Source organism: Pipistrellus hanaki, assembly GCF_964339955.1.
Source record: "Pipistrellus hanaki genome assembly, chromosome: 3".
NCBI classification, from domain to species: Eukaryota; Metazoa; Chordata; class Mammalia; order Chiroptera; family Vespertilionidae; genus Pipistrellus; species Pipistrellus hanaki.
Genome location: NC_140505.1, coordinates 96899778 through 96915563, shown reverse-complemented (window position 1 = coordinate 96915563; position 15786 = coordinate 96899778). Strand labels below are relative to the sequence as shown.

The 15786-nt window shown below is 41.9% G+C and overlaps 2 protein-coding genes across 9 annotated transcripts in view; one reads left to right on the top strand and one right to left on the bottom strand.

The window, feature by feature from the left end:
• The window catches only part of CPAP (centrosome assembly and centriole elongation protein), a 74560-nt gene extending 64533 nt beyond the window's left edge, over positions 1-10027 (top strand). For 7 of the 8 annotated variants that reach the window (XM_084878534.1, XM_084878536.1, XM_084878531.1 and 4 more), the window contains 6 exons: positions 4574-4638; positions 4944-5060; positions 6840-6980; positions 7651-7735; positions 7819-7939; positions 9339-10027. In XM_084878534.1, coding sequence (XP_084734660.1) covers positions 4574-4638; positions 4944-5060; positions 6840-6980; positions 7651-7735; positions 7819-7939; positions 9339-9531 — 722 coding nt within the window. In that variant the 3' untranslated portion in view covers positions 9532-10027. The remainder of the gene's footprint in view (positions 1-4573; positions 4639-4943; positions 5061-6839; positions 6981-7650; positions 7736-7818; positions 7940-9338) is intronic. The other variant, XM_084878535.1, reaches the window with a different exon arrangement.
• Positions 10028-10457: 430 nt separating this feature from the next.
• RNF17 (ring finger protein 17) overlaps positions 10458-15786 on the bottom strand; it is a gene marked incomplete at its 5' end in the record, with an annotated part of 167235 nt that continues 161906 nt past the window's right edge. Inside the window, 2 exons of the mRNA XM_084878524.1 lie at positions 10458-13380; positions 13754-13853. Coding sequence (XP_084734650.1) covers positions 13755-13853 — 99 coding nt within the window. The 3' untranslated portion in view covers positions 10458-13380; position 13754. The remainder of the gene's footprint in view (positions 13381-13753; positions 13854-15786) is intronic.

Sequence of the window (15786 nt, the reverse complement as noted above, 5' to 3'; positions counted from 1 at the left end):
TTTTTCCTACCTTGTTTTCTAGCTTACTGATGTGGTCCTCTGCTTCTTCTAGTCTACTGTTGATGCTTTCTATTGAGTTCTTTACAGCAATAATGTCATTTTTCATTTCTTCTTGGTTCTTCATTTCCTCTTGGTTTTTACTCATATTGTCAAATTTGTTTTTCATTCTTTTCATCCACCTTATGACCATTTCTCTGAATTCTTTCTCTGACAAGTTCCTTGCCTCTATTTCATTTACTTCCTTTTCTGTTGATGCCTGCTTTTCTTTCATATGTGGGTTGTTTCTTTGTCTCTCCATGGCCTCATATCTGATTATGTAGTTCTCTCCTTATCCCAGGCGAAATATGACCCTTCTGAGGTGGAGTGTAGAGCTCCTCTGAATCCACGTTTGCACCAATTGGGGACCGGTGTTTTGGGCTTGCAGCTGCTCGGTGGTTGCCACAGGTGTAGACCCTCAGGCTCCCTATAACATCCACTTTCCCCTTCAAGATGGTGCTGGTCTCCCCATCCGAGCCCGTAGCTCTGGGAAGGGACCCAGTAGTAGTGGGAGCTGCCCGGTCAGGAGAACTCTGTCCAGCATTTCCCTCCCCCTGGCCTTCCAATTTCCCAGGGCCCTGATTAGCCCTGATCACTGGCCAGGCCGAGGAACCCCACCCATGCACGAATTCATGCATCAGACCTTTAGTTGATATATAAGAACTTACTGCCATCTTATTGATTGCTTTCTAGTTGTTTTGTATTTACATTGTTTCGCTTATCTTTGAAATCAGTGATTTTCCATCCTTTTTCTTTGTTGTTTCATGGATGCACTCTAGATTTTTGCTTGTAGTTACCATGAAGCTGACATAAGACAGAGATAACGTCTGTTTTGTGCTGACAGCAACTGTGCTTCATTCTAGCAACTGCGCTTCCTTCTCCTTTAAAAGGCTTCAATAAAGGGTCCACCCTTTTACTCCTCCCTTTGCGTTTTGGTATTACAGTTTACTATTTTATATTGTGTATCTATTAATAACTGTAGTTATTTTTAATACGTTTCCTTTAACCTTTATACAATAAGTGGTTAATACACCGGCCTGTTATGGAGTTTCTGTATCTGACTATAAAATTTCACCTTTACTAGTGTGTCTTGTACTTTTGTAAGTTTTTATGTTGCTCATTATTTTTTTGTTTTGTTTCAGCTTAAAGGAACTGCTTTTGCATTTCTTGTAAGGCAGGTGTAGTAGTAATGGACTTGCTTAGCTTTGTTTATCTGGGAAATCCTTCATTTCTCCTTCATATCTGAAGAATAACTTTGCCAGATAAAGTATTATTGGCTGGCAGTTTTTATTTTTTAGCACTTGGATTACATCATTTTGTTTTCTTTTGGCCTTTAGAGTTTAATTTTTTATTACTGTTTTAAATTTTTATTTATTTATTAGAGGCCCGGTGCACAAAATATGTGCACAGGTGTGGACCCTAGGCCTGGCTGGAGATCCAAGCACAAGCATCTGGCGTGGAAGGGCAGGTCCCAGCTGACCTCTGGGTCCCCATGTCCCTCCTCCTGAGTCACAGCTCCCGGGCCCCCACGTGGAGATGCAGCGAGCACAGCTGGATGCCACGCTCGGGGGCTCAGCATGGACCTCTGGGATGCCCAGCAGCTCCACATGGAAGCTGTCCCAGGGGTTGCAGCCTGGCTCAGCCGGAAGAGGCCATCCGGGTGCGGGTGGGCTCCTCGCAGGTGCCTGGCACCTCAACACAGGGTCTTCCCCAGCCAGCTTCCTGGCATCTAGGGGGAGGGAGGAGGGCAACAGGGGGAGCGAGAGGGAGCTCAGCGGACACCCTGCATTCTTACCCCACCTCTGTCCCTGCTACCCCCACCCTGGCTTCTAAGGAGGTTAGTCGCTTTCACCCACACCCATTTCCCTGTCCCAGCCCTGGGCCCACCCCCGATTGGGCCATCAGGGCCTGCTGACAATCAGGGCCCCCACCCGGCTCTCTCAAGGCCCAGGAGTCAGGCAGTGCCCCCCCCCCCCCATCCTCCTCCCACCACTGCTGGTTGCCGCCAGGGTGATCGACAGGACAGGCCTCCACTTGCACCTGCCTTGGCCTGGTGCCCTCTGCTCACCTGCTCCACCATCCCGCCGGTCCTGCGCTTGTTGGGGCCCAGTGGGGCCAGTAGTGCCTCCACTGCTGCCCGCTGCCATCTTGGCATAGCCGACACCCGCCATGTTCTGTGCCGCCCCCTGGTGGTCAGCGCATATCATAACGAGTAGTTGAATTCCCGGTTCAGGGGACAATTTGTATATTAGGTTTTATTATATAGGATTTTTGTGGGGGGGTGGTGGTGGTAGGGGGGGGTGGCAGAGAGAGAGAGAGAGATATCAGTTGGTTGCCTCGTGTGCATACCCTAACCAGTGATTGCATCTGCCACCTGGATATATGCCCTGACTGGAAATTGAACCTGCCACCTTTTGGTGTGTGGGATGGCACTCCAACTAACTAAGCTACACCAGCCAGGACTGCCTTTAGAATTTCTACTGAGAAATCTGCTGCTGGCCTAAGGGGTTCCCACTGGCTGCTTTTAGGGTGCTGGAGGGAAGCCAGTGCCGGTTTCACTGCTGGCTGCTTTTAGGAGTTTTTCATTATCATTGATTTTTGAGTTTCATTATGTGTCTTGGAGAAGGTTTTTTGCTTGAGTTTGTATGGTGGTAGCTTTGTGAACTTGTTGCCCCAAGTCTTTCCCTAGGTTTGAGAAATTCTCAGCTATTATTTTAAAAAATTAAATATTAACTAATTTCTTTAAATTAAATAAGCAGTCTGCCCTTCACCCTTTCATCTTTGGAAATGCCAGTTATTCTAATATTAGCCTAATGCATTGTTTCCCAAAGTGCGGTACGCGTACCCCCAGGGGTAGGGGAAGTGTTTGGTGGGGTACGCGTTGCACCGGAGTTTGGTGGGGATATGCACTGCACCGTGCTTAGCTGCGCCTAATTCTACGTTCTCATGAGTATGTGGGGTACTCAGCGTTACAAAAATTATACAAGGGGTACACATATGTCAAAAGTTTGGGAAACACTGGCCTAATGGAACCTGACAGCTCTCATTGGCTTTCTTTATACTCTTAAATCTTAATCTCTTCTAACTGTATTATTTCTATTCAGTTGACAGAGTTACAGGCCAACCACTTGTGGAGTAAAAAATCCATGTATAGCTTAATTCTGCTGTCCATTTAAGTGGATTTTCAAATGTGAATTGAAAATAATGTCCCTTAAACAACTTGGGTTTGAACTGTGCAGGCCGGTGTAGCTTGGTTAGTTGGAATGTTTTATTAGTTGACAGCCTAGTTCTTTAATCTCTCTCTCAACTTTGATTTCCTCTCCTATAAAATGGGGATAGTAGTCTTTTGTATGGAAAGTGGGTGTAAAGTTTAGAAATATGTAGCATAGAGCTCAGATTGTATAGTTTGTTTTGCACCTGTCAGGTGGAGGAATTGGTTCTTTACCCGGTCTGAGGAGCACTTCTCCTCTCCCCAGAACCTGTCTGCCTGCTAAAGCTAAAAACATATGTGTACTTCTTGATTCCTTTTTTTGTTTATCCTTACCTCCCACTTCCATCAATCCAGATATTATCTGAATTAAGTAGGTTGAACCATATTGAATTGCTAACATTTGGCAAGTAGACGCCACACGAACATTCTCAAATTCTTACCAGCCTCTAGATTCTACCTCTAGTCTTACCTAGTCTGTTCTCCCCAGAGCTTCCAGCATACATTCTAGTTTTTAACATGTAAATCAGAATCTGGCACTTGCTCAAAACTCTTCAAATTTATGAATATTTATCATGGCCTGTTGGCATATAGGAAGAACATATTAGAACTTTAATATATTTTAAAAAGTTAACCTCAGTTTGTGGTAGGATGGCAGTAGTGTGTGTGTATGCTTATTTTATAACATATTGCAAGTCTGTAATATTAAAAGGGTAATATGCTAATTAGACCAGACACCCTTCCAGACGGAGCCGGGGCCGTAGGGAAGCAGCCCGGGTCCTGGATGCTGGAGGGAGCCAGTGCCGGCCGCTGGGGAAGGCAGGCCTGCTCTTGCACACATTTCCGTCCATCAGGCCTATAGTGTAGTATGTGATTGGTTTGTTGGTCATGATTTAAAAAATGCATAGACTACAGGTGTTTGGTCTAGATTTTATTTAAATAATACTTTTTCAAGCCAAATTCTATTGTGTCTTATTGGATGTCGCTATTACCTGTTCCTCAGACCTAGTCTCTACCTGAAGTCTCCATCGTTGTCTCCACAATGCCTGTGGCCGGTGGGGCTAGTTGAGTACCTGTGACTTCCTCCGATTATAAACTCTCAGGGAAGAGATACTGTCTTTGTCTTTCTTGGTCACTCAGGACTTCAGTACCTGAATACACATCTCAACTTATGTAATGAACTCCTGTGAATTAGTCAAGAAAAATATTCAGACTTCCTTAATTAATGAGTAACAGCACTTCACAAAAGAAGGATATGAACTAAATGTTTATAATGTTAATTTAAAACTTTCAATTAAATATTAAAACTCTGACAATTATATTCTACAGGCAATCCATCTCGGAGATCCAAGTCTGTGTCTTCTCGTGACTTATGCAGTTTGGATAAGGGACAAGTAAATCTCTTTATATTTTTATATATTCAAACATGACTCTGGCTTAAAGTTAATTAGTTAACTGACATAAGTTTTTAAATGACTTATAAAGGAGTCTTTTTACTTAACATTGCACATGTTTTCTATATAACACCAAACACCAGTCACAGATCCTATAATAGTAGGATCTAGCTTTTTGAAGAAAGTTTAAATTTTAGCTGCTTGAAATGTTACTGGATGTCCTACAGCAGCAGTCACCAACCGGCGGTCTGTGAGGTTGGCGACTGCCGGCCTATAGGACAGCTGAGAGCCTCTTGTCCCTACAGACTGCCACACCCAGGGAGCCTCTCGACTCAGCGGATTTCCCAGATCCTGAATATAAAGAGGATGAAAAAGAGGAAAAAGAAGAAATTCAGGGAGAAATCAGTCATCCTGATGGAAAGGTTAGAACTTTAAAAATATGTATTATAAAAAATAAACATGGGTTAAAATAGAGTTGAAACACTTGATTATAAAATAATAGATCTTTATAACTTTATAGGGTTTAAAAATGTTAATACCTTGGGGCATGACCTCGGGTTGAATCTTTGAACTTTACTAAAAATGCTCAATATAGTCCGGCAGGTGTGGCTCAGTGGTTGAGTCTTGACCTGTGAACCAGGAGAATTCCCAATTAGGGTGCATGCCCAGGGTTGCAGCTTGATCCCAATAGGGGGCATGCAGGTGGCAGCTGATCAATGATTCTCATCATTGATGTTTCTCCCTCCCTCCCTCAGAAATCAGTAAAAAAAAAAAAAAAAAAAAAAAAAATATATATATATATATATATATATATATATATATATATGTGTGTGTGTGTGTGTGTGTGTGTGTGTGTGTGTGTGTAAAAAAATGCTGGAAATACAATGTGCATTAGTTGCCATTTTTAGTTTAGAAATGTAGCAAAACGAAGAATAGAGTTCCTTTGTCCGAACCCTTTATTCTTCCTCGGCACACAGCTAAAAGCCTCAGCCTCCCTGCAGCCTTCCCGGAAGTGCTCTGAACCAGGCACCTCTTTCCATCCCGGCTTGCAGTGTTCTCCCGGGCCCAGGAAAGGCTGTGGGCGTGAAAGCTGTTGCCTGGCTGGGTGAGCCAACTTGAAGAGGGAATGAGAGGGGACGGGATCAAACAGTATTACTGGGGAGGTGAGAAGGGAATTTTTCTTCAGCTTTATAGAAAACTTACTTTTCCAAATACTCTGATCTGATTCGTTTTAATTGAAGTTAATCATAAGGCAGGAGTTCATTGCTTGTCTTTTGGAAGGAGAGGACAAAGAACAATTCAAAAGGAATAGGTAGACTTTTCCTATACAAACTCTGCTTTAGGGAAACAAACTGTTGATGAGGAAAGCTTTTATGTTGTAGAAGAATTCCAGCTAATAAATGGAAAAGGAGTGAGAAAATTAAGGAATCATCAGATTTCCACACCCAATGAAGGAAAGAATCTAGGCAGCAGTCATCGGTGACTTCTGAAACCCTAGGTGAAAGGATGACAGGCTTCACGGCAGACCTGACTGTGAGACCCAGTTCGTGCTGTGGCCATAGAAAGCTCACAGCAGCACCTACAAAACGTTCCTGTCAGAGGAATTCAACTGGAAGTTAACCGTGCCTCTAGATCCAGCTACTAGTCTTCTTAGGAAATATAGGGGCAAAGAGAAACATGTTAGATATACCATCTTGGGAAAGCAATCGACCAAATCTGGAATGGGGGAAGTTTTCTGGTTCAGTGATGCAATTCCTTCAACAGCTGGCATAAGGGTGACTGTTGAGATTTAAGACAGATCAGCTGTGTGCGTGTGGACTGGGCTTTGATTCTGATTCACATGAGCTGTAAAAAGCCTTTTTTGAATTTAGGGAAAACCATGTAAATGGTTATATGAAGGAGTGACATATTGTTAGGGGTGATACTGGTGTAGTTATGTTAATAAAGTGATTATAGGTGGTATCTGCAGTTTACTTTAAAAAGCTCCACCAAGAAGTTTGTTTGAGGGAATAAGGGAAATAAAGATGTAACGTGTTGATAAGTGAAGTTGATTGCAATGAGTTTATTAACTTTTTTCTCCTTTTGAGAGAATGCCTACTTTGAAATTTTTTCATAGAAAAACAATTAGGAAGAGAATGAGAGCTATTTTTGTCACACGGTCTCAGGAGGAAATCTCTTGACGATGTTTTCCTGTTTTGTAGATAGAGAAGGTTTATAAAGATGGGTGCCGTGCTATATTGTTTCCAAATGGAACTCGAAAAGAAGTGAGTCCAGATGGGAAGACGGTCACTGTCACTTTCTTCAATGGTGATGTAAAGCAGGTCATGCCAGATGAGAGAGTGGTAGGTTTCCTTGGGGCTTGTTTTATCTATAGTGTATATAACCCTATAAACAGTTATATATGGCTAAGCGACCATTGCATCCGAAACCACCAAATGGACAACTGAACAGGCTGCATGGGGCCACCAGCCCTGCAGGGAAGGCAGTTGAGGTTGACCAGACCAGCGGGAGGATCAATGAGGGGCAACCAGGGTGGCGCAGGGCTGAGGGTAGTTGGGGGCGACCAGGCCAGCAGAGGGAGCAGTTGGGAGTGACCAGGCCAGCAGAGGGAGCAGTTGGGAGTGACCAGGCCAGCAGGGGGGACAGTTGGGAGTGACCAGGCCAGCAGGGGGGGGCAGTTGGGAGTGACTAGGCCAGCAGAGGGGGGGGCAGTTGGGAGTGACTAGGCCAGCAGAGGGGGGGGCAGTTGGGAGTGACCAGGCCAGCAGAGGGGGGGGCAGTTGGGAGTGACCAGGCCAGCGGGGTGGGGGTGGGGGGTTGCGATCAGGCAGGTAGGCAGGTGAGCAGTTAGGAATCAATGTTCCCGGATTGTGAGAGGGACATTCCCGAGGGGTCCCAGCTTGGAGAGGGTGCAGGCTGGGCTAAGGGGACTCCCCCACCCCTGTGCATGAATTCCGTGCACTGGGCCTCCAGTCTCTGAAGAGAAGGCATAGTGACTCTGTGTCTTTACAGATCTACTACTATGCAGCCGCCCAGACCACCCACACCACTTACCCTGAAGGACTAGAAGTCCTACATTTCTCAAGTGGACAGATAGGTAAAAACTTGCCCTGCCCTCTCCTTATTAAATTCTGCCCTTCTTTAAAAAAAAAAACATTTATAGTAACCTTTTTGAAACAGAAAAACACTTCCCAGATGGAAGAAAAGAAATCACATTTCCTGACCAGACTATCAAAAATTTATTTGCTGATGGACAAGAAGAAAGCATTTTCCCAGATGGCACAATTGTCAGAGTACAACGGTATGATACCCGTTAAATTTGTTTATAGATTTTCTAGTTTTCATGATTCAACTTTTATTACCAGATGAATTTTTAAAATTTTAAAGTGTTTGGTCATGGCAAATGTTTCCCAGTGTTTAGAATGTCGGCATACACACAGAAGGGTCTGGGATTCTCCCTTTACCCCACCCCCCACAAGTGCACGAACGTCATGTACCAGGCCTTTAAACATTTGTGTAAATCACTTAAAATTTCAGTGAGTTTAGAAGTGAGCAAAGATACAGAGAGCAGATGAGAAGTATTCTCAGCCTTTTGGAGTTAGAAATAGTTTGAGAGAAATATCCTAATATATAAACAAATCCTGGAGATCTAAAAAGAATCTATATAACACTTTAGGAAATAAGAATGGCAATTAGTTGTTTATAAACAAATTTCGTGAAATTTGAAAACAGTGAATGAGACCCAGAAGGAAAAGCTGCCCTGGTAGTTTTAAGAATAATCCAACAATGGCCACCGTGTTTAAGCCAGACTTTCTCTTCTCACGTTTTCATTTTCTTGACCTTCCTGTCACCTTGTAAGCACTTTTCTCCTCTGGTCACCCTGACCCCATTCTTTAAAGTCAACACCCTTGAATGTCCTGTTTCTAGAAGTGAGAAACTTTAACTGACTTCTCAGCCCACAGTAACGAGTAGCATATATCACCATTTTAATTCAAACCATGGTGAAGGTCTGTCAGCCTTCTTCTCGTAGAGTGATAGTTAAGCACCCATTAACATGAACACAACTAACACATAGATGCATTGAATTCTATGATATAAACTTGCTCCCCTCCTAAAAAAATGAATTCTTTATCTGGTGTTAGTAAATAGCAGTTTGTTCCTAAGTTGGAGCAAAATCTTACATGTAAATTACGCTTTGAAAACTCCTTGGACTCATCTCTCCGTCTTTAGGCATTAACTCCTGGCCAGCTTTTTTTCATCTGAACTCAGTATCCCTATGTGAATGTCCCAGACACACAGTCAACTTGGTATTAACTCTTTTCCTTATTCTGCCTCATCATTGGCTTCAGGTCTGATCATGCCCCTTTCCTTCTCCAGTCTGATGCAAACACAGACTCAGGTGGCTTTTAACTTTGTGTAAAGAATAATGTCAAAACTGAAAGCCATTATTTTAAAACTACCTAGTTTTCTTAGAGGCAGAATACATGCTAGTTAAAAAACAAAAAAAAAACACAAAACACCAAACCTAGGCATTGTGGTGAATACAGCAATTTATTTTTAAAAAGCTGTTTTTGGATACATTTAAGTGCTAATTTGATAACTGGAATTATCCCCTTATAGCAGGGATACTGGAAGAATTTGCAAAGAAGGTTTTGTGCAGAGAAAAGGATACAAAATTAAATTCTATTCTAAATTTACAGAGATGGCAGAAAAATCATAGAGTTTAATAATGGCCAGAGAGAACTACACACTGCCCAGTTCAAGAGACGGGAGTATCCAGATGGCACTGTTAAAACTGTCTATGCAAATGGACATCAAGAAACAAAATACCCTCATGGTCGAGTAAGAGTTAAAGACAAGGATGGTAATGTTCTAATGGATACAAAATTGTAATACTCCTGTGGATGTAATCATGAAATAACACTAACTTGATTTCTTGGTAAAAATGTACATTTCTTGTCAATTTTGTGGTTTAATTTATATAAATGTGTGTGTGTGTGTGTGTGTGTGTGTGTGTATAAATGGAAAAGATTGTTGGAATATAAAATTTATACCTTTTCATAATTTTGAAATGCACAGGGACAGCTTTCATTTTTAATTCGCTTACTCTGTTAACACGTAAAGAAAGACTATTGTTAAAAACTGTATAAACTTTATAAGTAAGTAGGTGCTTTTATTGGTTGGAAATCTTTATAAAAAAACAAGTTCGCCCAGCTGGATGGCGCAGTTGATTGGAGCATCATTCCGTATACCAAAAGGTAGTGGATTTGATTCCCGGTCAGGGCACATACCTAGATTATGGGTTTGATCCCTGGGTGGGGTGTATATGGGAAGCAACCTATCAATGTTTCTCACATCAAAGTTTCTCTCTCTCCCTTCTTCGCTAAAACATTCAATAAACATATCCTCAGGTGAGTTTTTTTAAAGATACACAATTTTGCATAGCATTTCCACTGGACATTAGCTATAGAACAAGGACTTTACAGAAAATTTACTTAAGAATTTTATTAGTCAAAATATTACTACGTATAATTAATACAATAATTAAAGCATTTAACTGTTACAGAGGTCCTTTAATTGTAATTAAATGAGAAAGTAAAACAGGTAAAAGTTCATTCTTTGGGTACAGATGAACTGAGTGAAGAGAAAGCAGTTAATAATGAGGGTGACATTGTAATTGGTTAAAATGTAACACTTGAGACTGGAGGGGGCATACGTGATTGGCTACAGGTATGTTATGACTTCCTAGAGGCCTGGTGCACAAATTTGTGCATGGGTGGGAGGGAGTCTGGGGGTGGGACAGGCTGGGGGGAGGAGCCTCGAGTGGTTGGCAGCTGGCCCTGCCCAGTTGGGGTATTGGGGGCTGATGGGGGTCCAGATCAGGCTGGTTGGCTGCCACAGTGCCACTGGTCGTTCTGCCATTCCAGTCTCTGGACTTTCATACACACACACACACACCTGGAGCTCTCTGCACAAATTTGTGCAACTTGAAAGGATCTCAGGTGCCAAAGGGAAGCCGGAGCTGGCAACTGAGGGAAGGCAGGCCTAACTTTCGTGCGTTGGGCCTCTGGTTAATTATAAATGAAACAATTGTTTTTCCCCCATGGGTCTAAAGTATTTCAAAATTATAGGGATACAAAATTTTTAAAGCAAATATTTATTAAACTTTTTCAAACAATTCCTAACAATTCAACATAGTAGGGGGGAAAAGGGGGCCAACATTATGTGCTCCCTGGTGGTCAGTGCACATCATAATGACCTGTTGTTCAGTTGTTCTGCCGTTTGGTCTATTTGCATATTAGCCTTTTATTTATAGGATATAGATAAGACAGTTGGCTGACGGAAGCTAGATCTCCTTGAAGGAAGGGCAAGTCATTTACATGTAAATTTATGTAATAAAAAATGGGTCTAGTCAGTGTAATATGACAATAGTAATGGCAATGACTCAGTAAAAAAAATCTTAAAAACTTTTTTTTTCTCATGCAGGGATATGTTTATTGATTTTTAGAGAGAGAGAGAAACACTGATGAGTTGCTCCCAAATACATCTGACCAACCCACAACCTAGGTATGTGCCCTGACTAGGTATCGAGCCGAACACCTGAACAACCCAGTGAGGGCCGCAATCAATGACTTTCTTTTTCAAAGCTTAATGTATTTCAGGTGATTTAAGAAATTAATATGAAGGTGAAAACTTTTCAGAGAAAATAAAAGATTACCTCAAAATAGAGAAGAACCTTTTTGTTTTTGTTTGTTAATCTTTCACCTGAGGTGCCTGAAGCCAATTCCAGCATGTCAGCAAGGGCTGAATCATCTGGGCTGGCTGAAAGGCATTTCCCCAAACCTGAAAGGGATACATAAATTGATTGCTTGCTGCCAGACAGCTCAGGGCATCTTAATCTACGTGCTATTGCCTCCAGTTGGCCAAACACCTGAACAGCCAAAGGCAATTCCCCATTTGACAATGGATTCTGTACCTAACCCTGTCTTTTTATGTGTATATCTTGCCTTAGGACAAATTGTGTTAATAAAAAGCAAGGGGTCCTGAGACAAAGAGAACTTGGTTTCTTTAGCCAAGCTCCTTTGCCTTTCAAAATTATGTTTCGTCTTGGGACTCTAATTTACGCACTGCCCCTTCTCCAGATTTCCTGAACCCTTCTAGATGCCGGATCAAGACCCCCTGGTGAAACTGAGGATATTTTTTCCATTGATTTTTAGAGAGAGTGGAAGGGGAAGAAAGAAAGAAACATGAATGTGAGAGAAACATCCATTGGTTGGTTCTCACATGCACCCTGGCTGGGGATCAAACCTGTAACCCAGGTATGTGGCTCTTGACCAGGAATTGAACCTGTGATCCTTTGGTGTGTTGGCCAATGCTCTAACCACTGAGCACATAGGCCAGAGGGAGAAGGTTTAAATAAAACCTAGAAAGCCACATAAAAATGACGTAAAGATGCCATAGCCTGGCCAGTGTGGCTCAGTGGTTGAGCGTTGACCTATGAACCAGGAGGTCACCATTTGAGTTCCTGTAAGAGCATGTGCTACTCGTAGCAGGAGGCAGCCAATCAATGTTTCTCTCTCACCATTGATGTTTCTCTTGCTTGCTCTCTTCTCAAATCAATAAAAATATTTTTTTAAATGCCACAAAAAACAGTATTAAGCCATAAACTCATTAAAGATACATATACTTGACAAAGGATTCAATATCCAGAATGTATAAAGAATCCTACAAAACACTAAGATAATTACCAACAATTCAATAGAAAAATGGACAAAGGATATGTTAACAAATAATAAACAAGTGACTATAATGGGCTATCTTTTTATACTTGTACCATACACTTCAAATAATTGTCTGGCCACAGCATGTGTTGGCAAGGAACTAATGAGGGAGTAAACTGGTAAATCCCCTTTTGGAAAGCAATTATCCATGACTCCGTACTACTAATACACTAGAAAACCACTCACATGTACACAAGGGCTCCTGCAGAAGAATACTTGTAACTGAGAAAAAACTGGGAACAATTTAAAAATAGTTAGCAACAGAATAAATTATGTACACAGATGGACATAATAAAGTGAGTAAAATATACCAATATGGATAAACAGTGGAAATGAAATAGGAAAGTAATACTAATTGTGAGGCATTGCACACATTAAAAAATATAGAGAGTAACATTTTGTTTAGGGATGCGTTCATAGACAGTAAAAAGTTATAAAGATCTATATAAGAATGATAAACACCCAATTCACAGTAGTGCTCACCTTTATAGGGAAGAGAATGATTGTGGAAGGGGTACTACAGGTGCCTACAACTGTACTAATAATATCTTTCCTAATTATATTCGTAATAATAAAAAGGTAATATGCTAATTAGACCAGACATCCTTCCTGGTACATAAATATGCTGAGAGAAGCCAGCCCAAGGGAAGCCAGCCCGGATCTCAGGTGCCAAAGGGAAGCCGGAGCTGGCAACTGAGGGAAGGCAGGCCTAACTTTCGTGCGTTGGGCCTCTGGTTAATTATAAATGAAACAATTGTTTTTTCCCCATGGGTCTAAAGTATTTCAAAATTATAGGGATACAAAATTTTTAAAGCAAATATTTATTAACTTTTTCAAACAATTCCTAACAATTCAACATAGTAGGGGGGGAAAGGGGGCCAACATTATTGCAGAATATCTAAAGGAAAACAAGCATGAAATGGTCTACATACAACAGGGAACTTTCTCCTGGGCTGTATACCTGAAAAACAAAATGTGTATTATTTAAACCTTTGCTTAATGTTCAAGTCTCGTTCCTGACTCACTTGCTACTTTGTGTGAATGGGTAAAGACAAAGAGTTATTAGCTAGTTACCCAGGTACTTTGATAACTTGGTTACTAGGACATTGATTACTCAACAGTGCTATATGCATTCCATAGTATGTGCGTAATTTATTTATAGTGCCCCCTATCCTATGAAGAAATCTAGGAGAGATTCTTATTGAGCTCTGTTGTCATTCCTTTGAGAAATCAAGGAAAGTCTAAAGGTTCCATTATGGGCAACTTAGCCTTAATTTTGTCTATACTAGTCACCTACTTTATGTCAACTATACAGGTAAACAAGTCACACTTACATCATTCATCTCGCTCTGCAAGCCCCATTTCTATTAATGACATATGAACTGGATACTGTTCATCTTCATACAGTGTCACTATTTGTTCTGGTGCCCGAGCCTAAAATTAAGAAGCAGTTGTCAAGAAAATACAATAATGTCTTTGCTGCCTTTCCCCTCCTACATCTGGGAGGAGGAAAAGGCATTCTCAAGCTTATTTATAATTTATAAAAGGCATAAGTACAGAGTATAATGGTTTCCTACTAATCACATTTTTTCCCATCCTTTATTTAAAATGAAACTCCTCCACAGACTTTTCCTAATTGAGCCAATAGGCTTTAAAAAACTCTACAATTTATTTATTTATTTTTAAAAAAATATATTTTATTGATTTTTTTACAGAGAGGAAGAGAGAGGGGGGGGGAGGGAGGGAGAGAGAGGGAGAGAGAGAGCGCGCGTGTGCGAGCGCAAGCTAGAAATGTCGATGAGAGAGAAACATTGACCAGCTACCTCCTGCACACCCCCCACTGGGGATGTGCCCGCAACCAAGGTACATGCCCTTGACCGAATCGAACTCAGGACCTTTCAGTCCGCAGACCGACGCTCCACCACTGAGCCAAACTGGTTTTGGCAAAAAAAACAAAAACAACAACCCTACAATTCTTTTAAAAATATATTTACATTGTACCTATTAAGCATTATACCTCTATGCAAAAAGTGACCAAACTTTGACAGAAGTGAATAAATATGTATCTCTAAGAACACTTACTTGCCTTGTCTATATTTTCTTTCAGGGGCTTCTTGTGAGAAACTGCATAAGCTATTTACATTACACCATTCTGCACAGATAGGAGCTGGATATGTACAGGGTTTTTTTTTTCTTTCAAAAATCACTTTCTAGTTCACAGCACTATTTCATTAAAAGCTCATTCTTGTCACAACCAAAATCTTGGGTCCCCAAGTTTGGGTGAAACAACAGTTGAGGGGTGGGATGAATTGAAGAGAATGTTTCCATCTATAGAAGGGTTGTTGCCACACCTCTCCAACTGACTGCCATTTGGAAAGGAGATCTAGGGTTCCTATTCTCCTATATAATAAAGAGGTAATATGCAAATTGACCATCATTTGAACACAAGATGGCCTGCAGGGGAGGACAGTTGGAGGGGACCAGGGAAGCAGGGGAGGGCAGTTGGGGGGGGGGGGGACCAGACCAGCAGGGGAGGGCAGTTGAAGGCAATCAACCCTGCAGGGGAGGGCAAGCCAGCAGGGGAGGGCAATTAGAGATGACGAGGCTGGCCGGGGAGGGCAGTTAGGGGCAATCGGGCTGGCAGGGAAGAAGTTAGACATCAATCAGGCTGGCAAGGGAGTGGGTAGGGGGTGATCAGGCTGGCAGGCAGAAGCAGTTAGAGGCAATCAGGGAGGCAGGCAGGCGAGTGGTTGGGAGCCAGCAGTCCCAGATTGGAGAGGGTGCCGCTGGGCTGAGGGACACATACCTCCTGCCTCTGTGCATGAATTTTGTGCATCAGGCCTCTAGTACTTTATAATAATCAGAAATCAGAAGTACAGACTTTTTTGGGGGGTGTGGGGGAGATAAAAATTTTCAGTTTTTAAACAGCACTATATAAATATGTGTGCTGGCTGGATTCTGCCTGTGGGCTGCCCTTTATGACATGCTAACCTCTATAGAAGAAAGCACATTTACACCAACCACCATCGTAAGTTTTTTATTTTTATATAGATTCTACTGCATCACATAATCCAAAGTTAGTATAGTTACAATATGAGTAAAATTCAGACCTTTCTATGACTGATCAGAATTCCCCTCTAGCCTTTCCTACTCATCTGCTAGGATGCAGTGCGAATGCCACTTCCCTGACCTACTTTTCAGTGTAAGTACCGCAGTGTCTACTAAGAAGGAGCTCAACAGCATATCCCCATTATTCCTGCTTCTTACACTGCTCCCTGCCCCCCAAATAGCTAACTCACAGGACTTCATTCTACCTCATTAATTAGTGCTTTGCATGTTTCCCTTGACTCATCAGTTCCCTGATTAT